The sequence below is a fragment of the Salmo trutta genome, chromosome 24, assembly GCF_901001165.1.
Source record: "Salmo trutta chromosome 24, fSalTru1.1, whole genome shotgun sequence".
Lineage (NCBI taxonomy): Eukaryota > Metazoa > Chordata > Actinopteri > Salmoniformes > Salmonidae > Salmo > Salmo trutta.
This window is the reverse complement of record NC_042980.1, coordinates 44,270,962-44,293,662: the sequence shown is the minus strand read 5'-3', so window position 1 is coordinate 44,293,662 and position 22,701 is coordinate 44,270,962. Positions and strand designations below refer to the sequence as shown.

General features: G+C 44.9%; 1 protein-coding gene across 2 annotated transcripts; it reads right to left on the bottom strand.

The window, feature by feature from the left end:
- Nucleotides 1-363: 363 nt before the first annotated feature.
- Nucleotides 364-16,569, bottom strand: LOC115161386 (arginine and glutamate-rich protein 1-B). 2 transcript variants are annotated; one of them, XM_029712335.1, is made up of 4 exons: nt 15,997-16,569; nt 13,825-14,089; nt 2,249-2,332; nt 364-1,737 (listed from the first exon to the last, which is right to left on the bottom strand). In XM_029712335.1, the coding sequence occupies exons 1-4, from the start codon at nt 16,326-16,328 to the stop codon at nt 1,573-1,575; spliced, it is 846 nt and encodes a 281-aa protein (XP_029568195.1). In that variant the 5' UTR covers nt 16,329-16,569; the 3' UTR covers nt 364-1,572. The 2 variants fall into 2 exon arrangements, with proteins under 2 accessions (XP_029568195.1, XP_029568196.1); XM_029712336.1 differs by having other exon boundaries at nt 13,825-14,050; nt 15,997-16,567.
- Nucleotides 16,570-22,701: the final 6,132 nt, after the last annotated feature.

The window sequence follows — 22,701 nt, the reverse complement described above, 5'->3', positions numbered from 1 at the left end:
TTGGCGTTAATATGATTATTATATTAGTATTTGCGCATAAAGGCGTTTCCACCACCATTTTCGCTAACTGGCTAGCCATTCTCTCGCATAATACATTTTACTGACACAAAAAGACCACACCATGTCGATTGAACAAATGTCAGCATTTATAAAATTGTACCCGAAACTTCCTATTACATCACAGCTTTCCTGATAACTTTATATATGGACTTTACTAGCATAGAAACATGGTTATTGGCGGTTTACACATGCAGCCCAATTCTGATATTCACATAATTGGTCATTTTGACCAATTAGATATTTTGTCAACAATTGACCAATGGGAAATAAGCATTGAACGGAAAACACAATACGAGACAGTTGTATGCATTCAATGGATTTATTGGTAAATTGTTCAGTCCCCATTAACAAATTGGGGAAATTACCACAAGACAAATTTCACTTACTCATGAAGCCCCTTACCAGAGGTCAGCCATACATACTGTCACACACACACACACTCTCTCTCTCTCTCTCTCTCTCTCTCTCTCTCAGACCTAAACCATGTAGCTAGTCAATCTTACCTGGACTTTGACATCCTTTAGGAACCAATAGTGAGTTGAAGGGGAAAGTTAATATTCTACACAAACTAAGGAGCAGGTCTGAAACCGGCTACTTCAGAGCACAATTCACTCAGATTGAAACAGTAACTGTTCAGTAAAATGATGCACGATTAATAAATCCCTTGTTGTTTGGATTCATTTCATATATTATCTCACAGGAGTAGGACACCACACGACAGAGACTCTAAATATTACATCATACAGGAAATGTCTCTCGTCTCCCCCCGCCCACCCCACTCCTGACCATGGATGAGACTCGTATCCTGTTCCAACCCTGCAACACCAACCTGACCAGCTCCATGGGTAGGATTAGGAATTGGCCTGGGTTCCCCTGTGCAGCAGTGGGGTCTCTTTGTCCACGATGCTAATCTAAATCGAGGAGAAACGTGAGTATAAAAACATCTGATGTGAGGTGTAGGGAGGTTGAAGATTAACCTGTCAGGTGGAGGTTCACCGTGCTTTACTGAGTATAGGTTAGCCCTGGCTGCAGCATCACTTTAGGTTAGCCCTGCTTGGGGAAATCAGCTTTCTACGTTAGACTCATACGGCACTGGAAAACCTAGGCCAACTCCTAAACCCCAGTTTTAATGAGCTTCAACAGAACACACTTACCCTAAAGAAACAGAGGGCACTCAACCGCTCGTGGGCCACAGTAAGAGGACCAAGTAGTGACAGTTTTGTACATGACAGATCAAATCCTTAAAAATAAAAAAAATAAAAATCACAAAGTCATTGGGAGGGTGGGGGGGGGGGGGGGTCAAAGCGGTCAAGCGGCGAGGTGTTTGAGGTGGGTGGGACTCCCTCCAAGGCTGTAGAGCAGGGCGGTGTGTGGCAGGACAGCGCAATGAGCTTCCCTTCCTTCAGCCTTCCACACAGCTAGCGTTTCAGAGAGGAGGAGGAGGAGGAGGAGGAGCAGAGAGCTGGGTGGGATGAGAAGGGCAGGAGAAGGAAGAGAGGAAGGATGAGAGACTCATTCGGTGGCTTTGAGGGAGAAGGAGAGCTTTGGCCGGGACTTTCCCTTGCCCAGGATCATTTTCTGTTCCTCCTTCTGCTGCCGCTGGCGATCCTGATCCAGCTTCATCCTCTCCTCGTGAATCTTTCTCTGCTCCTCTACGATACGCAACTGTTCCTCAGCCTGGTGGACACACACACACACACACACACACACACACACGTCAGGATAGAGATCCTGCAATGCCAAAATGGCCACAAACTGTTCATGTTTTCTGAGCGCCACCAAGATGTTATTAGAATCAGATTGTTGTTGCTGCTGCTGCTGCTTTTCACCTTGTTTACCACAATAGTGATTTGTACATGTCCAAATAAAAATCCATCTTACAAAATGAGTCAAGTTTCAGAATATAAACAGACGAAAGGGAAAAAAACCCCACTTATTGTTAATGGTTACTGATAAGCATCAAGGCAAAGCCGGTGCCAGGATGCATTACTATGTTGTTCTAAAGTAGCGTTTCTCACAGAAGCTCTGGGAATTTACGTCAACACCCTCAAATGGCATAACAAAATGTCACTACCGCATTTCGCATGAAAGCTACAAAGACCACGTATTTCAATATCAAGAACGACCATATTTCATCATAGAATTGCCCCGTTTGAACAGAACAGAGAGGAGGAAACAGGGGGTTTACCAGCTTGGCCTGAGCGTCAGCGATCTTGCGGTTATTCTCTTCCAGGATTTTCTCCAGCTCGTCCCGTTTGGATCGTTCTTCCTCCTAAAGACACAATGCCATGTTAGCACAGGATACAGCCGCACAACATCCCAACACATACACCCCCACACTCCCAACACATACACCCCCAACATACACACTCCCATGTATACATTATTGGCCTCTCAACACACACGTGGGCAGTCACTCGTCTTCATCCTACACAAAGCAGTGTGTCACAACCAGCCTCTCCCATCACAACCAGCCTCTCTCCCATCACAACCAGCCTCTCTCCCATCACAACCAGCCTCTCTCCCATCACAACCAGCCTCTCTCCCATCACAACCAGCCTCTCTCCCATCACAACCAGCCTCTCTCCCATCACAACCAGCCTCTCTCCCATCACAACCAGCCTCTCTCCCATCACAACCAGCCTCTCTCCCATCACAACCAGCCTCTCTCCCATCACAACCAGCCTCTCCCATACGTTCTTCTCTCTGTCAAGCAGAATGCTTTCAGAACACAGGAGCACAAAATATATCAAAAGGGAAAAAGAAGCCCTGCCCATACAGGAATCACTCAATAAGACTTGTAGCCTTCACTGGTTCATTAAAGAGAATATAAAAAGAGGGGAAACCCACTCGTCACACTTACATAGTAGATATAAAAAATAAAAATAAAAGATACAACAACAAAAAATCTATTTGCTTCTTTCTTATCAAGCAAGAGAAAATGGATGAAAAAACTAATTTAAAAAAGGAGTGAATAATTTAAGCTCACCAATGTACGTATACCTACGCATTTTCCTTTCCTGTGTACCTACATTCAGCATTAAAACGGTTGAATATTTACTGTCTCGTCCAGACTGTGTCCCCTGCAGAGAGAGAAGCGCTCCTGGGGGAGGCTGCCATACACCAAATGCGCCCGGCCCGCCTGTGGCCTTCCTCTTTAAAACTGATCTGTGTACTGCTAGCCTGCCGCCTGCAGCCCAGCTCGCACTCTTTAAAGCCGCTCTCTCTGGCTCAGTTCACATGGAGACAACATACCGCAGCAGTAGAGTACAGTACAATGTGGAGGAGGCCTGAACACAGCACAGCACATGAGCTGGGAGCTGTCTGCAGGCCAGCTCAGGTCAAATGGTGTTAACACAGAAATCACAAGGTCCAGAAATCAAAATGAAATTAAGAAAAAATATATTAAAAAACACCCCTAAAGAGAAGCAAGTCATGAGGACGTCAAATCAAATCAAGAACATTTTCTGTGGTTGGTTGTTCTTTAAAAACGTGTTAGTTTCAACATAAAAAAAAGCAATATTAAATAAGTAGCATTAACAGACAGGGTTAGACCAGAGATCGTTGACCTTGCAAACAGGAAACAGGAAATGGAGGTCCTTCATTGTTACGTATCCCAGAGCAGATGCCTTCTAAAATGGGAGCTATTCAAAACAAGGATTAAGAGAGGACGATAATATAAACTTTATTGGACACACTAAACTAAATTGTGTATGTAATCATGTACTTTTATTAGGCTATCTATTCAAAAAACAGAAAGCGGAGTGACAGGTCTACTGCTGCATCTGGAAAGGGGGGGGGGGGGGGGGTCTGAATAAGAGCGATGGTGGGGGAGGGGGCAGCTCAGTGAGGTGCACTGGGGCCACTTCTCACCTGATTAGTACTGAGCCACCGGTCGATCACTGTGCGAGTCAAGGTGGCTGGGCATTGGCTGCTCCACTCATTCACAGAACATTATTACAGTACTTTAGACAAACCTGACCCTCATTAAATTAAGCCTGGGGGAAGAGCTAGCTTCACCAATATATTGTCTATGCCCAGTCTCTCAATCTACTGAGAAGATTATAGACCACACTAACCAAATTAGCCACTAAGATTTTTTGTTGTTGTTGTTTTGATTTAACCAGGCAAGTCAGTTAAGAACAAATTCTTATTTACAATGAGATGCAGTGCCCTAGACCGCTGCGCCACTCGGGAGTCCAAACTATGGGTAACGGTTCACCAAACCCACGGTTCCGTACGTATTGTAGTTTTGGGGTGACGGTTCTTCCGTACGAATTGTCGTTTTGGGGTGACGGTTCTTCCGTACGTAGTCGTTTTGGGGTCACGGTTCCGTACGTTTTGGGGTCACGGTTCCGTACGTTTTGGGGTCACGGTTCCGTACGTAGTCGTTTTGGGGTCAGTGTTCGGAACGCATTGTCGTTTTGGGGGGCGGGGGGGTGTCACTTAAGAGAAAGGGGGGATACCTAGTCAGATGTTCAACTGAATGCGTCTTCCACATGTAACCCAACCCCTCTGAATCAGAGGTGCGGGGGGGGGGGGGGCTGCCTTAAAAATCGACATCCACGTCATGGGCGCCCGGGGAACAAGTGGGTTAACTGCCTTGCTCAGGGGCAGAACGACAGATTTTTACCTTGTCAGCTCGGGGATTCGATCCAGAAACTTGTCCAACGCTCCTACCCGCCAGGCTACTTGCCGTCGGTACGTACTGTCATTTTGGGGTCGCGGTTCGGTTTCGGTACAGCGGGAAAATGGAATGCCAAGAGTTAGATGTGCTTTTTTAAAAATGTTTAAGAAAATACAGTGTTGGTATTTCTGATGCCATATAGAGTGGCAGGAAAAATAGTTTCCCCCTTTTTGATACTGAATGTTACCAGATCTTCAACCAAAACCTGATATTAGATAAAGGGAACCTGAGTTAAGTTATTTTTTATTTTTTTTATGAAATAAAATAAGTATATGTATTTGATTTATTTAACAAAGTTATGCAACACCCAATGCCCTGGTGTGAAAAAGTAACTGCCCCTTAGCACTCCATAAATGTCAGTGTAGGTACAAAGTGGAGTCACAATTCAACGGCTCAGACACGAGACGTATGTGGCAGGATCTACAGGAAATCACAGACTACAAAAAAGAAAACCAGTCACATCACGGACACAGGACAGTAGTAGAGAAGGTGAAAACTTAAGTTCTTCGGCGTACACATCACGGAGAAACTGAAAATGGTCCACCCACACAGACAGCGTGGTGAAGAAGGCGCAGCAACGCCTCTTCAACCTCAGGAGGCTGAAGAAATTTTGCATCACCCAAAACCCTGACAAACTTTTACAGATGCACAATCGAGAGCATCCTGCCAGGCTGTATCACCGCCTGGTACGGCAACCGCAAGGCTCTCCAGAGGATGGTGCGGTCTGCACAACACATCACTGGTGGCAAAACTATCTGCCCTCCAAGACACCTACAGCACCCAATGTCACAGGAAGGCCAGAAAGATCATCAAGGACATCAACCACCCAAGCCACTGCATGTTCACCCCACTATCATCCAGAAGGCGAGGTCAGTACAGGTGCAACAAAGGTGGGACCGAGAGACTGAAAAACAGCTTCTATCTCAAGGCCATCAGACTGCTAAACAGCAATCACTAACTTAGAGGCTGCTGCCAACATATATACTCATCACTGGCCACTTAATAAAATGGATCACTAGTCACTTTAAACAATGCCACTTTAATAAATGTTAGCATATCTATCTTACATTACTCATCTCATATGTATATACGGTACTCTATACCATCTACTGCATCTTGCCTATGCCGTTCGGCCATCGCTCATCCATATATTTATATGTACATATTTTTATTCCATCCCTTTAGATGTGTGTGTATTAGGTAGTTGTTGGGGAATTGTTAGATATTACTGCAGTGTCAGAACTAAAAGCACAAGCATTTCGCTACACTCGCATTAACATCTGCTAACCATGTGTATGTGACCAATACAATTTGATTTAGCTGGATGTGTCACCTTTAGCTTCAATGACTGCAACCAAATGCTTCCTGCAGTTGTTGATCAGTCTCTCACATCGCTGCGGAGGAATTCTGTCCCTGTCTTCCATACTGAACTGCTTTAACTCAGCGACATTTGAGTGTTTTTAAACATGAACTGCTCATTTCAAGTCCTGCTACAACATCTCAACTGGGACTAGGTCTGGACTTTGACTACACCATTCCAAAACATCTAATTTGTTGCTTTTTAAACCATCTTCATGTAGACTTGATTGTGTGTTTTGGATCATTGTCTTGCTACATGACTCAGTTGTGCTTCAGCTCACAGACGGATGGACTGATATTCTCCTGTAGAATTCTCTGATACAGAGGAGAATTCAAGGTTCCTTCTATTAAGGCAAGTCGTCCAGGTCCTGAGGCAGCAAAGCACCCCCAAACCTTCACCTTTCCATCACACTTGACCGTTGGTATGAGGTTCTTACTGTGGAATGCAGTGTTTGGTTTTCGCCAGGCATATTGGGACCCATGTCATCCATAAAGTTATACTTAAACTTATCTGAACATTCTTCCAAGAGTCTTGATGATCATTCAGGTGTTTCCAGGTGCTTTTTGGCAAACTTGACTGAACTTTTGGGATGAGATGGGTCCCATTATGCCTGGCAAAAACTAAACACTGCATTCCACAGTAAGAACCTCATACCAACGGTCAAGTGTGATGGAAAGGTGAAGGTTTGGGGGTGCTTTGCTGCCTCGGTACTTGGACAACTCGCGTTAATAGAAGGAACCATGAAATCTGCTCTGTATCAGATAATTCTATAGGAGAATGTCAGGCCATCTGTCTGTGAGTTGAATGGCAGCTGGGTCATGAAGCAAGACAATGATCCAAAGCACACAATCAAATTCTACATGCAAATGGCTAAAAAGTAACACATTTGAAGTTTTAGAATGGCCTAGTCAAAGTACAGACCTAATCCCGATTTAGATGTTGTAGCAGGAATTGAAATGAGCAGTTCATGCTTAAAAATCCACAAATCTCGCCGAGTTAAAGCAGTTCTGCATGGAAGACAGGGCCAAAATCACTCCACAACGAAGTGAGAGACTGATCAACTAAAGGAAGTGTTTGGTTGGAGTCATTTCAGCTAAAAGGTGGCACAACCAGTTATTGAGTGTCTGGGGGCAATTCCTTTTCACACAGGGGCATTGGGTCCTGCTTAACTTTGTTTATGAAATAAAATAATAAAAAAATTTATTTGTCACATGTGCCGAATACAACAGGTGTAGATCTTACAGTGAAATGCTGAATACAACAGGTGTAGTAGACCTTACAGTGAAATGATTACTTACGAGCCCCTAACCAACAATGCAGTTTAAAAAAAAAGAGAAAGATAAAATAAAGTAACTAAAGAGCAGTAAAATAACAATAGCGAGGCTATATACAGGGTGTTACGGTACAGAGTCAATGTGGAGGCTATATACAGGGGGTACCGGTACAGAGTCAATGTGGAGGCTATATACAGGGTGTTACGGTACAGAGTCAATGTGGAGGCTATATACAGGGGGTACCGGTACAGAGTCAATGTGGAGGCTATATACAGGGTGTTACGGTACAGAGTCAATGTGGAGGCTATATACAGGGGGTACCGGTACAGAGTCAATGTGGAGGCTATATACAGGGTGTTACGGTACAGAGTCAATGTGGAGGCTATATACAGGGGGTACCGGTACAGAGTCAATGTGGAGGCTATATACAGGGGGTACCGGTACAGAGTCAATGTGGAGGCTATATACAGGGGGTACCGGTACAGAGTCAATGTTGAGGCTATATACAGGGTGTTACGGTACAGAGTCAATGTGGAGGCTATATACAGGGGGTACCGGTACAGAGTCAATGTTGAGGCTATATACAGGGGGTACCGGTACAGGGTTAATGTGGAGGCTATATACAGGGGGTACTGGTACAGAGTCAATGTGGAGGCTATATACAGGGGGTACCGGTACAGAGTCAATGTGGAGGCTATATACAGGGGGTACCGGTACAGAGTCAATGTGGAGGCTATATACAGGGGGTACCGGTACAGAGTCAATGTGGAGGCTATATACAGGGGGTACCGGTACAGAGTCAATGTGGAGGCTATATACAGGGGGGTACCGGTACAGAGTCAATGTGGAGGCTATATACAGGGGGTACCGGTACAGAGTCAATGTGGAGGCTATATACAGGGGGATACCGGTACAGAGTCAATGTGGAGGCTATATACAGGGGGTACCGGTACAGAGTCAATGTGGAGGCTATATACAGGGGGTACCGGTACAGAGTCAATGTGGAGGCTTTATACAGGGGATACCGGTACAGAGTCAATGTGGAGGCTATATACAGGGGGTACCGGTACAGAGTCAATGTGGAAGCTATATACAGGGGGTACCGGTACAGAGTCAATGTGGAGGCTATATACAGGGGGATACCGGTACAGAGTCAATGTGGAGGCTATATACAGGGGGGTACCGGTACAGAGTCAATGTGGAGGCTATATACAGGGGGTACCGGTACAGAGTCAATGTGGAGGCTATATACAGGGGGTACCGGTACAGAGTCAATGTGGAGGCTATATACAGGGGGTACCGGTACAGAGTCAATGTGGAGGCTATATACAGGGGGTACCGGTACAGAGTACAATGTGGAGGCTATATACAGGGGGTACCGGTACAGAGTCAATGTGGAGGCTATATACAGGGGGTACCGGTACAGAGTCAATGTGGAGGCTATATACAGGGGGGTACCGGTACAGAGTCAATGTGGAGGCTATATACAGGGGGGTACCGGTACAGAGTCAATGTGGAGGCTATATACAGGGGGGGTACCGGTACAGAGTCAATGTGGAGGCTATATACAGGGGGGGTACCGGTACAGAGTCAATGTGGAGGCTATATACAGGGGGGTACCGGTACAGAGTCAATGTGGAGGCTATATACAGGGGGGTACCGGTACAGAGTCAATGTGGAGGCTATATACAGGGGGTACCGGTACAGAGTCAATGGGAGGCTATATACAGGGGGTACCGGTACAGAGTCAATGTGGAGGCTATATACAGGGGGGTACCGGTACAGAGTCAATGTGGAGGCTATATACAGGGGGGTACCGGTACAGAGTCAATGTGGAGGCTATATACAGGGGGGTACCGGTACAGAGTCAATGTGGAGGCTATATACAGGGGGGTACCGGTACAGAGTCAATGTGGAGGCTATATACAGGGGGGTACCGGTACAGAGTCAATGTGGAGGCTATATACAGGGGGGTACCGGTACAGAGTCAATGTGAGGCTATACAGGGGGGTACCGTTACTTCATGTGGAGGCTATATACAGGGGGGTACCGGTACAGAGTCAATGTGGAGGCTATATACAGGGGGGTACCGGTACAGAGTCAATGTGGAGGCTATATACAGGGGGGTACCGGTACAGAGTCAATGTGGAGGCTATACAGGGGGTACCGGTACAGAGTCAATGTGGAGGCTATATACAGGGGGGTACCGGTACAGAGTCAATGTGGAGGCTATATACAGGGGGTACCGGTACAGAGTCAATGTGGAGGCTATATACAGGGGGTACCGGTACAGAGTCAATGTGGAGACTATATACAGGGGGGGTACTGGTACAGAGTCAATGTGGAGACTATATACAGGGGGGTACTGGTACAGAGTCAATGTGGAGGCTATATACAGGGGGGTACCGGTACAGAGTCAATGTGGAGACTATATACAGGGGGGGGTACCGGTACAGAGTCAATGTGGAGACTATATACAGGGGGGTACTGGTACAGAGTCAATGTGGAGACTATATACAGGGGGGTACTGGTACAGAGTCAATGTGGAGGCTATATACAGGGGGGTACCGGTACAGAGTCAATGTGGAGACTATATACAGGGGGGTACTGGTACAGAGTCAATGTGGAGACTATATACAGGGGGGTACCGGTACAGAGTTAATGTGCAGGGGGCACTGGTTAGTTGAGGTAATATGTGCATGTAGGTAGTTATTAAAGTGACTATGCACAGATGATAACAGAGTAGCAGCGGTGTAGGGGGGGGAGGGGCAGTGCAAATAGTCTGGGTAGCCATTTGATTGGGGGTAGAAGCTGTTTGGAAGGCTCTTGGACCTAAACTTGGCGCTCCGGTACTGCTTGCCGTGCGGTAGCAGAGAGAACAGTCTATTACTAGGGTGGCTGGAGTCTGACAATTTTTAGGGCCTTCCTCTGACACCGCCTGGTATAGAGGTCCTGGATAGCAGGAAGCTTGGCCCCAGTGATGTACTGGGCCGTTCGCACTGCCCTCTGTAATGCCTTGGGGTTGGAGGCCGAGCAGTTGCCGTACCAGGCAGTGCTGCAACCCGTCAGGATGCACTCGATGGTGCAGCTGAAAACCTTTTGAGGGTCTGAGGACCCATGCCAAATCTTGTCAGTCTCCTGGGGGGGAATAGGTTTTGTTGTGCCCTCTTCACAACTGTCTTCTTGTGCTTGGACCATGTTAGTTTGTTGGTGATGTGGACACCAAGGAACTTGAAGCTCTCAACCTGCTCCACTGCAGCCTCATCGATGAGAATTGGGACGTACTCTGTCCTTTTTTCCCTGTAATCCACAATAATTTCCTTTGTCCTGATCACGTTGAGGGAGAGGTTGTTATCCTATCACCACACGGTCAGGTCTCCGAGCTCCTCCTTATAGGCTGTCTCGTTGTTGTCGGTTGTCGGTGATCATCATCGGCAAACTTAAATGATGGTATTGGAGTCGTGCTTGGCCGTGCAGTCATGAGTGAACAGGGAGTACAGGAGCAGACAGAGCACGCACCCCTGAGGGGCCACCGTGTTGAGGATCAGGGTGGCGGATGTGTTGTTACCTACCCTTACCACCTTGGGGCAGCCCGTCAGAAAGTCCAGGATCCAGTTGCAGAGAGGTGTTTCGTCCAAGGGTCCTTAGCTTATTGATGAGCTTTGTGGGCACTATGGTGTTGAACGCTGAGCTGTAGTCAATGAATAGCATTCTCACATAGGAGTTCCTTTTGTCCAGGAGGGAAAAGGGCAGTGTGGAGTGCAATAGAGATTGCATCATCTGTGGATCTGTTGGGGCGGTATGCAAATTGGAGTGGGGTCTAGGGTTTCTGGGATAATGGTGTTGATGTGAGCCATAACCAGCCTTTCAAAGTACTTTATGGCTACAGAAGTGAGTGCTACAGGTCAGTAGTCATTTAGGCAGGTTACCTTAGTGTTCTTGAGCACAGGCGCTATGGTGGTCTGCTTAAAACATGTTGGTATTACAGACTCGGACAGGGAGAGGTTGAAAATATCAGTGAAGACACTTGCCAGTTGGTCAGCGCATGCTCGCAGTACACGTCCTGGTAATCAGTCTGACCCTGCGGATTTGTGAATGTTGACCTGTTTAAAGGTCTTACATCGGCAGCGGAGAGCGTGATCACACAGTCTTCCAGGAACAGCTGGTGCTAGAATATAAATGTTGTTTTATTTGTTCACTCAGGTTCCCTTTATCTAATATGAGGTTTGGGTTGAAGATCTGATAACATTCAGTATCAAAAATATGCAATAGTAGAAGAAAAAAAAATCGGAAAGGGGGGAAAATACTTTATCATGGCGCAGTATATGATGAGTCACATGCCTGATGAAAGCACAAATCAGGCATATCAACACTTTAAAATGAAAACACGATTAATCATCAACAACACTAAAATAAAGTGCAATACGCGCGTGAAATCAACATGTAAACATGGCTCAGATATTGTATAGGACCCCATGCTAGAATGTTCTCTTACCAAAGAGGAAAATATGCGTATTTGTGTGCCTCATAAAGACAGCTTGTCTGTAGCACAGTACTCCTCATCTTCCACTCTGGGGTAATGTGATGGGCTGTCACCGTTAAGATGCTCTCTGTAGCCCTGGAGGTCCAGACATCTGTAGGAAGTGCAACACGGGGTGCATTGGGCCAATTCATGGACAATTTGGGCTTTAGCTTTAGCTTATATAGAGCTGGTACTACCTGTTTGCTGAAATAGATGTGAGAGGGCGAAGTTCGTAACGTGGCGTGAGAATTTTCACGAGGTGCTAAAACCCCCTATTCTTTTCAACCATCGGGAATGTGCGCATGTCCGCAGCTATAAACATACCTATCGCTTGTAATTTATTTGACCCAGTCAGAATCAGCTGCGAAGGGCTGCTTGAATAAGGATTTTTTCTCCCCCGGTGGAAGGCATACTGAGGTGATGTCGGTGTAAATGTGTCAACATGTTTAGTGTTGGCAGCTGCATAGGCTATTCTTAACGTCACCACTGCTCACCTCTCTGTCCATCGCCGTTGTAATCTACTGGGAAGCCTAAAAATGTTCCCTAACTGGAGTTTTAAACAATTCTGGTTTATCGACCCCCACCACTCGCCATCGTACAGAACTAGTTCCCGGCTGCGCATCACAAAAGCAACAGTTTGAAATTCGCCAACGAAGATTTGAATTTTGATTAGAACGTGTTCACAGGTTCTAGTTGTTTCAACAGAAAAGCCTGAAATGTTTTTTTTTTTTCAGCTGAGATTTACTCTAGAGATATACAACATAGACCTAGTGTTTGTATTTTTTTTTTTATATATTCAATCGGGTTCAAAGTGAGGACCGAATCGAGGTCCCCGTACCAGAAGGTTCAGTATGAATACATGTACCATTACAGCCCTAAAATAAACTATTGGGCTTAGAAAGGGACTGATTTGTAACTGATAAGCCAAAGTTCCTCCATCCCTATTTGTTTCTGGATGGGTCGTGGATGGGTAAATCTGTGTTCTCTGCCTGCCTGGGGAAATAAAACATTTCACTGAATTTTGGACACAGAGACAGTTACTGATAATGAAATGTCAATTTGAAAAAAAGAGCTTTATTTTTATTTTAGATATTTACAATAAGGAAAGTAAAAAAGTAAATGAGTCATTCTGAATAGGAATGTATGAATGGGGAAGGAGGGGGGAGAATGATGAGAGCAAATGAAGGGATGAAGTCAGTAAATTGTCATAACTCGGCCATGGCAAAAGTCTCAAATGAATCCTGCGTGTCTTGACTGTCCACTGCCAAATATTGGCCGTTTAACTTCCCCATTTAGAAACCCTTAGTCTACCCGTATAGCACAGAGCTCTAACCCAACCCTCAGTCTACTACCCTTAAAGCACAGAGCTCTAACCCAACCCTCAGTCTACTACCCTTAAAGCACAGAGCTCTAACCAAACCCCTCAGTCTACTACCCTTAAAGCACAGAGCTCTAACCCAACCCTCAGTCTACTACCCGTAAAGCACAGAGCTCTAACCCAACCCTCAGTCTACTACCCTTAAAGCACAGAGCTCTAACCCAACCCTCAGTCTACTACCCTTAAAGCACAGAGCTCTAACCCAACCCTCAGTCTACTACCCATAAAGCAGAGCTCTAACCAAACCCCTCAGTCTACTACCCATAAAGCAGAGCTCTAACCAAACCCCTCAGTCTACTACCCGTATAGCACAGAGCTCTAACCCAACCCTCAGTCTTCTACCCGTATAGCACAGAGCTCTAACCAAACCCACCTATCCTGAGCGTCAGCAGCCGTGTCCTACCCTCTCACCCTCCCTGGAGCACTGAAACATGTCATGGCCAGTTTGGGCGGGGGAGAAGGGGGACCCCACTTGCCAAAGAAGGCAGTAGTGGGGCGGGGTAGAGGTGGGGGGTGCCTGCATTCCCAACGACCGAGCGTTACCTCTCTGGCCTTCTGGGCCTGTAGCTCCGTCTGCCTCTGTTTCTCCAGCTCCTCCAACAGCTGTCGCTCCATGATACGCTTGGCCTCCTCCACACGCCGCAGAACCTCCCGCTCGATCTCATCTCTACGCTTCTCCAGCTCCTCCTCCACCCGCTTGGCCACCAGTTCCTCCACGCGACGCGCCGTCTCCTCCTCGATCAGCTTCTCCTCTATCTCCACCTGCCGGCTGCACGGCAAGGGTGGCGAGAGAAAGAGGGGAGGGTTGCTGACATGGTAGCACAAGTGACATGATACAATCAATGCATATTCAGGTACAGTTGAATCAATGTAACTTTAAGAAAGTCAAGACATTGCTATAAGAACAAATCACATTTTATTGGTCACATACACATATTTAGCAGGTGTTATTGCAGGTGTAGCGAAATGCTTGTGTTCTTAGCTACAAACTCTGGGAATTGTGCATTTGTAAGTTTAAATCAGGGTTATAAATCAGGGTTATAAAGCTACTATATGCTATATGTTTTAAAAAAAGGCGTTTCAGTGATTTGGGAATTGCAGCATGTCATTTTGACATATGTACTAAACATACAACGTGTGTGTGGAAACAGATTTGACCCATTAACAACAGGAGATGAGGGGGGGACCTGATGTGACATGATGACCCCCCTCCCATTTGGTGGGTGGAAGTGAGCTTGTCCAGAGAAGCAGAGAAATGGAGGGGGGTAAACGTAGGTGTGGGTCAGTTCAAACGGCATGCCCGGGGGAGGAGTCAGGTCGTGCGCACGAACACAAGGCAGGCGTCCTGTTTACTGTTCAAAAGCTTTTAAATTGTTTCAGCTGCACTATCAACAGGACGTGACTATCGGGAGTCGTTGTCACATTGCTTCAGGCACGACTTAAAAAAAACACAACACTGTCCCGCTCTCTGATTTCAGGTTACACACAACCACCAGGAAATCTAAAACCAGTATCCTTATCTGGTGTCCGTGTCTCTATTGGACATTGTGTGGCTGGTTAAGTGACCCTGTGGCAGTGCAGTAAAAGCCCACACAGCAGACCAGGTGTAGTTCAGTGTTGTAGGTATCAGGCGTCTTATCAGCTTCTGGCCAAAAGGTGCCCAACAGCAAGTGTCCCCCCCCCCCCCATGTCTTTATTTCTCTGTCAGACCAATATCATCTAACTACAAAACAACGGAGGGGGTTATTATGCAAGGTGCTCACTGAAGCAGAAAAGTCATCAACATTTTTCTTCCCTTGAATTGCACTATAAAAATGGTGACGCCTCAGGGTTTTACAATGTGCAAAAAGCATGGATAATGCAGTATGACATGTAAAGGAATGTGGTTCTGAAACAGATAAAAACAGAAGTAACTGTGCCTCTGGGTGTTCGTTGTTACATTTCCGACTGGACTGTGGCTTATCGTAAGTCTTTTGCCTAGAATGCTAATTTGGACTGACATAAGTACATATTATAGTGGCTGTGGTTAGATGAACATCATGTGGTTTGACTTCAGTAGTTGAGAACCAGAGGGGCATAGTTACCTGACATGTTTCATATGACAGGTGAGATACTTACTGTAGTTTTGAATTCCCTCCCTTTTAAAACAGTTTACCAGTGACAAGGCCTATATCATGAATTTATATTTCGTTGACTACATTTGGCCATAATGTCTCTCTCACATAACTCACAGCTTGGAGGAGAGATGTTGTAGACAATCTTTTTGAGGACACATAAACCACTGTAGGCCACAATCATGACACCAGGTCGTTGATTTGTGATGTATGACAAATGACCAACCAGATTGCCACCTACGCACAACTGCACAATTGTATAACTATACATGTGCATAAATGAAAGGAATTTATATATATATATATACACACACACACACACACACACATTCCATTAGGCTAAAGACAAATGAATTGCAGCCAAGTGACTTAGCTAGCTAGCCGGTTGTCTAATGGTGCAGGGCCTCCTCAAGACACGTATTTAGTAGGCAGCTAGCTAGCTTGCTAGCGCTTATGCCTGTGTGTATATCTGTTAGCATTCTAGCTAATTAACTCTATGTAGCCAGAGAGTAAGCGCCAATATATTTGGTATTAGGCAAGCTAGCTACCTACCTAGTAAACATGTCTTGCATTATGGCTAAAATATTAAGCTACAACTTACATCTTCCTCTGTCTTTCCATTTCGACTTTCTTCTCCTCTTCCTCTTTTCTCTGTTTTTCGTCCAAAGCGCTTCTCTTGCTCAGTGTCCTGCCGAATATGTCAATTCTTTCCGGCGGTGTGACCGCTCTTTCCCTTTCCCTACGGGTCGATGCTGTAGCTGACCGGGAACGAGAACGCGATTCTCTGCGCCGGTTCCTCTTCGCTTCACGGGACTTGGATCGCTTCTTGGACCTCTCCTTGTCCCTTGAACGCGACCGGCTCCGTTTTTTGCTGTGTTTGCTGCTTTTGGAGTGTTTGGAACGGGACGAACTGCGACTCCTAGAGCGACCCATGATCACCTCAAGTCGAAAAATCCCAGTTAGCTAGTTCTATAGTCGGAAATATTCCAACAAACAGCCCGGTGTTCCACCTACACACTCGTACACCTCACTACCTGCAATATTTGCTCAAATTGAATTGTTAAAACACTCGTATGTCTCAAAAAATATTCATTCAAACGTGGTTATTATTCTGCCCTGATAACTTGCGGCGCAAAAGCAAGATGGCGACTAGCTCCTTTTTCCCACAATGCAATTGCATTCGGTCTTTTCCGACTATCTCCGGCTCATGCATGCCTCTCCTGTGCTGAGTTGATGAACTCACCTGTGCGATATGTAGCATGATGGACATTAATAAATGGTTCATAAAAAAAAAATCAATACGTTCTCACAAAATAATCCATCAAAAGACATTCGTTTGATAACCTTAAGGAGGCAGTATATTCTGTTTAACTGTTGGCGATAGTAGCTGCACTCCAGTGGGTGGAGGACGCTAAACCTGTCCGAATTCAAATCAAATTGTATTTGTCACATGCGCCGAATACAACAGGTGTAGACCTTAATAACAGTGAAATGTATACTTACTTACAATCCCTTAAAACCTCTTAAGGACCCTTTTTTTTCAAGTTTCGCTTAAAATGACGTACCCAAATCTAACTGCCTGTAGCTCAGGACCTGAAGCAAGGATATGCATATTCTTGATACCATTTGAAAGGAAACACTTTGAAGTTTGTGGAAATGTGAAATTAATGTTGGAGAATAGAGCTGCACCATCGAGAGAATCCTGACGGGTTGCATCACTACCTGGTATGGCAACTGCTCGGCCCCGGGTAAATACAAGTGAATATATTGATAAAAGTCACCTTGTCCTAGAGAGATTTACACAGATATCAAAACGTCACGCGAGTGTAAACCTGCACAAAAAACAGCCCATATTTAAAGTTTTTCTAAAATCCCCTATGGGAAAAATGACCCCAAGTATACTTCCAAAGTTGTGGCAAAATGGCTTAAGGACAACAAAGTCAAGGTATTGGAGTGACCATCACAAAGCCCTGACCTCAATCCTATAGTAAATGTGTGGGCAGAACTGAAAAAGCGTGTGCGAGCAAGGAGGCCTACAAACCTGACTCAATTACACCACCTCTGTCAGGAGGAATGGGCCAAAATTCACCCAACTTATTGTGGTAAGCTTGTGGAAGGCTACCGGAAATGTTTGACCCAAGTTAAACAATCTAAAGGCAATGCTACCAAACACTAATTGAGTGTATGTAAACTTCTGACCCATTGGGAATGTGATGAAAGAAATAAAAGCTGAAATAAATAATTCTCTCTATTATTATTTTGATATTTCACATTCTTAAAAGAAAGTGATGATTCTAACTGACCTAACACAGGGAATTTTTACTAGGATTAAATGTCAGGGATTGTGAAAAAGTGAGTTTAAATGTAGTTGGCTAAGTTGTTTGTAAACTTCCGACTTCAACTGTACAATGTATTCAGGAAAGTATTCAGTCCTCTTGACTTTTTCCACATTTTGTGACATTACAACCTTATTCTAAAATTGATGAACTTGTTTTTTCCCCTCCTCAATCTACACACACAATACCCTATAATTACAAAGCAAAAACAGTTTTGTCTAAGTTATTACAAATAAAAAATCTTAAATATCACATTTACATAACTTTTCAGACTCTTTTCCTCAGTATTTTGTTGAAGCTCCTTTGGTACCATTACAGCCTTGAGTCTTCTTTGATATGATGCTACAAGCTTGGCACACCTGAATTTGTTGAGTTTCTCCCATTCTTCTCTGCAGATCCTCTCAAACTCTGTCAGGTTGGATGGGGAGTGTCACTGCACAGCTGTTTTCAGGTCTCTCCAGAGATGTTCAATCGGGTTCAACTTCGGGCTCTGGCTGGGCCACTCAAGGACATTCAGAGACTTTTTCAGAAGTCACTCCTGCGTTGTCTTGGATGTGTACTTAGGATTGTTGTCCTGTTGTAAATTGAACCTTTGCCCCAGTCTGTGGTCCTGAGCGCTCTGGAGCAGGTTTTCATCAAGGATTTCTCTGTATTTTGCTCCGTTCATCTTTCAGCTGAGAAACATCCCCACAGCATGATGCTTGTGTACAGTGGCTTGCGAAAATATTCTCCCCCATTGGCATTTTTCCTATTTTGTTGCCTTACAACCTTGAATTAAAATTAACATTTTATTGTGAAACAAACAAGAAATAAGGCAAAAAACAGAAATTGAGCTTGCATAACTATTCAACACCCCAAAGTCAATACTTTGTAGAGCCACCTTTTGCAGCAATTACAGCTGCAAGTCTCTGAGTTATGTCTCTATAAGCTTGGCACATCTAGCCACTGGGATTTTTGCCCATTCTTCAAGGCAATACTGCTCCAGCTTCTTCAAGTTGGATGGGTTCCGCTGGTGTACCGCAATCTTGAAGTCATACCACAGATTCTCAAGTGCATTGAGGTCTGGGCTTTGACTAGGCCATTTGAAGACATTTACATTTTTCCCCATTAACCACTCGAGCGTTGCTTTTGCAGTATGCTTAGGGTCATTGTCCTGCTGGAAGGTGAACCTCCGTCCCAGTCTCAAATCTCTGGAAGACTGAAACAGGTTTCACTCAAGAATTTCCCTGTATTTAGCGTCATCCATCATTCCTTCAATTCTGACCAGTTTCCCAGTTCCTGCCGATGAAAAACAGTGTTCTCGGGGTGATGAGGTGTTGGGTTTGTGCCTGACATAGCGTTTTCATTAATGGCCAAAAAGCTCAATTTTAGTCTCATCTGACCAGAGTACCTTTTTCCATATGTTTGGGGAGTCTCCCACATGCCTTTTGGTGAACACCAAACGTATTTGTTTATTTTTTTCTTCAAGCAATGGCTTTTTTTCTGGCCACTCTTCCATAATGCCCAGCTCTGTGGAGTGTACAGCTTAAAGTGGTCCTATGGACAGATACTCCAATCTCCGCTGTGGAGCTTTGCAGCTCCTTCAGGGTTATCTTTGGTCTCTTTGTTGCCTCTCTGATTTATGCCCTCCTTGCCTGTTCTGTGAGTTTTGGTGGGCGGCCCTCTCATGGCAGGTTTGTTGTGGTGCCATATTCTTTCAATTTTTTAATAATGGATTTAATGGTGCTCCGTGGGATGTTCAAAGTCTCGGATATTTTTTTATAACCCTGATCTGTACTTCTCCACAACTTTGTCCCTGACCTGTTTGGAGATCTCCTTGGTCTTAATGGTGCCGCTTGCTTAGTGGTGTTGCAGACTCTGGGGCCTTTCAGAACAGGTGTATATACACTAAGATCATGTGACAGATCATGTGACACTTAGATTGCACACAGGTGGACTTTATTTAACTAATTATGTAACTTCTGAAGGTAATTGGTTGCACCAGATCTTATTTAGGGGCTTCATAGCAAAGGTGGGTGAATACATATGCACGCACCACTTTTCGTTTTTATTTTATTTTAGAATTTTTTGAAACGAGTTCTTTTTTTCATTTCACTTCACCAATTTCAACTATTTTGTGTATGTCCATTACATGACATCCAAATTAAAATCCATTTACATTACAGGCTGTAATGCAACAAAATAGGAAAAACGCCAAGGGGATGAATAGGATTCGGCGCTCTCACCGGCGCCTGGATTCGATTCCCTGTCAGGGAACTACTCTTTGGGGCTCCCGAGTGGTGCAGTGGTCTAAGGCACTGCATCTCAGTGCTAGATGCGTCACTACAGACCCTGGTTTGTTTCCAGGCTTTATCCCAACCGGCTGTGATTGCGAGTCCCTATGGGCGGCGCACAATTGGCCCAGCATTGTCCGGGTTAGGGTTTGGCCGGGGTAGGCCGACATTGTAAATAAGAATTTGTTTTTAACTGACTTGCCTAGTTAAATAAAGGTTAAATAAAATAAATAAAAATTATTCCACCACAATGCTTCACCGTAGGGATGGTTACAGGTTTCCTCCAGATGTGACACTTGGCATTCAGGCCAAAGAGTTCAATCTTGGTTTCATCAGACCAGAGAATCTTGTTTCTCATAGTCTGAGAGCCTTTAGGGGCCTTTTGGCAAACTCCAAGTGGGCTCCTGATTGGTGGAGTGCTGCAGAGGTGGTTGTTCTTCTGGAAGAGTCTCCCATCTCCACATAGGAACTCTGGAGCTCTGTCAGAGTGACCATCGGGTTCTTAGTCACCTCCCTGATCAAGGCCCTTCTCCCCTGATTGCTCAGTTTGGCCAGGCGGCCAGCTCTAGGAAGAGTCTTGGTAGTTCCAAACTTCTTCCATTTAAGAATGATGGTGGCCTCTGTGTTCTTGGGGACCTTCAATGCTGCAGACATTTTATGGTGTCCTTCCCCAGATCTCTGCCTCGACACAATCCTGTCTCTGAGCTGTATGGACAATTCCTTCGACCTCATGGCTTGGTTTTTGCTCTGACATGCACTGTCAACTGTGGGACTTTATATAGACAGGTGTGTGCCTTTCCAAATCATGTCGAATCAATTGAATTTACCACAGGTGGACTCCAATCAAGTTGTAGAAACATTTAAAGTATGATCAATTGAAACAGGATGTACATGAGCTCAATTTCGAGTCTCATAGCAAAGGGTCTGAATACTTCTGTAAATAAGGTATTATTTATTTTGTAATATTATACATTTGCAAAAATACAATTTAAAACGATTTTCGCTTTGTCATAATGGCGTATCGTGTGTAGATTGAGGAGGTAAAATATTGATTTAATCCATTTAAGAATAAAACTGTAAAGGAACAAAATGTGGAAAAATTAAAGGGTCTGAAAACTTTCCGAATGCACTGTAAATGTTTGACTAACTAGCTTGCTAACATTTACAAAGTAGGAGTAATGATTCACAAAAGGTGAGCAAACAGTTTGTACATGTCTGAGAAATGGCTTGTAAGTAGTTTATTATGGACCCTTATAATAAAGCGTTACTGTAGGATGTCTGGCTTCCGGTCCCAGTGATGCTAGGCTTAGCAGCACAGACAGTGTGGTCCCCTGGGCTTCCGGTCCCAGTGATGCTAGGCTCAGTAGTTAGGCATTCATATGGTATTATGAGGCAATGGTAATCTATTAGTCATTTATTCAGTAATTTTTCTTCTTTATCTAATAAATGTGTTTATTCATTAACAGCTTGGTTGTTGCTGGGTCCAGCATAGGCAGTGTGGTCCCCTGGTCTTCTGGTCTCAGTGCTGTGGGAAAGGATGCTAGGTTTAGCACAGACTGCTCACAGGTGAGTGTAGTATGAAGGGATTTGGGGGAGGGGGGGATGGGGAGGGTTTGTTAGAAGTTAGTAGGTCTCTTTGTTTTATTTTCTTAGTAGTACAGGATTAGATGGGAGGGTTTAGTTTCACTTAAGGTTTTTACATTTGTATTCATTTAGTCTGTAAACTGTGCTTGACTACACAGTTCAGTGCATCTCTAACGTTTATTTGCGGACCGCCATAATGTTATTGTAGAAGAAGAACCTCAAGGCGCTAAATTGACAGGAGTTCAGGCAGACCATAGAGATAGATAGAGGACTCCTCTTTATAGCTGTGCCATGGTAACATCTGTGACAATATGGGCAGCGCCATTGAGGCTACAACCCATAGGATTCCACACCCTGTTGACTACTTTGACTACTCTAAAATGGCAGAAGCATGGTGGAAGCACTCTATAGCGCTGCCCATGCTAAAATAGCCTTTTGCCCATGAGAGACCTCTATCATTCTCTATGAGGGCTAACCAACGAGTCTTCCCACTGAATTTGCCATTGCCCACTTGACCTAACTTTTTCCCAAATCAAATGCGATTTTTTGTGATCGGTATCCAGACAACACAGAGGAGTTAAACAGGAAGGATGTCGGTGCATATGTCGAAATCCTCGAGATAACAAGCCTACCATCAGTGATATGATGTAGCAGAGCAAGTTACCCCATCAAAATTTCTGCATTATGCATCTAGGCCCAAACATTTTGGTAGGTCTATACTTTTTTTTATTCCTCTCTGATTGGTCTTCACACTCATTGTTTTCTAAATGTTTTATTTAATTTTATACTATTTACCGCTTTTTCTCCCCAATTTCGTGATATCCAATTGGTAGTTACAGTCTTGTCCCATTGTTGCATCTCCCGTATGGACTCGGGAGAGGCGAAGGCCGAGAGCCATGCGTCCTCCAAAACACGACCCTGCCAAGCCGCACTGCTTCTTGATACACTGCTCACTTAACCCGGAAGCCAGCCGCACCAATGTGTCGGAGGAAACACCTTACATCTGGCAACCGAAGTCAGCGTGCATGCGCCAGGCCAGCCACAACGAGTCGCTAAACGTGATGGGAAAAGGACATCGGCCAAACCCTTCCCTAACCTTGACGACGCTGGGCC

Excerpts from the sequence above, each read along its gene's own strand:
- LOC115161386 (XM_029712335.1), bottom strand. The coding sequence starts at position 16,328 with ATGGGTCGCTCTAGGAGTCGCAGTTCGTCCCGTTCCAAACACTCCAAA. Across the intron at positions 14,090-15,996 it reads ATGGAAAGACAGAGGAAGAT|CAACCCTCCCCTCTTTCTCT; the intron begins GTAAGTTGTAGC and ends CTACCATGTCAG. Across the intron at positions 2,333-13,824 it reads AGGCCCAGAAGGCCAGAGAG|GAGGAAGAACGATCCAAACG; the intron begins GTAACGCTCGGT and ends TTGTGTCTTTAG.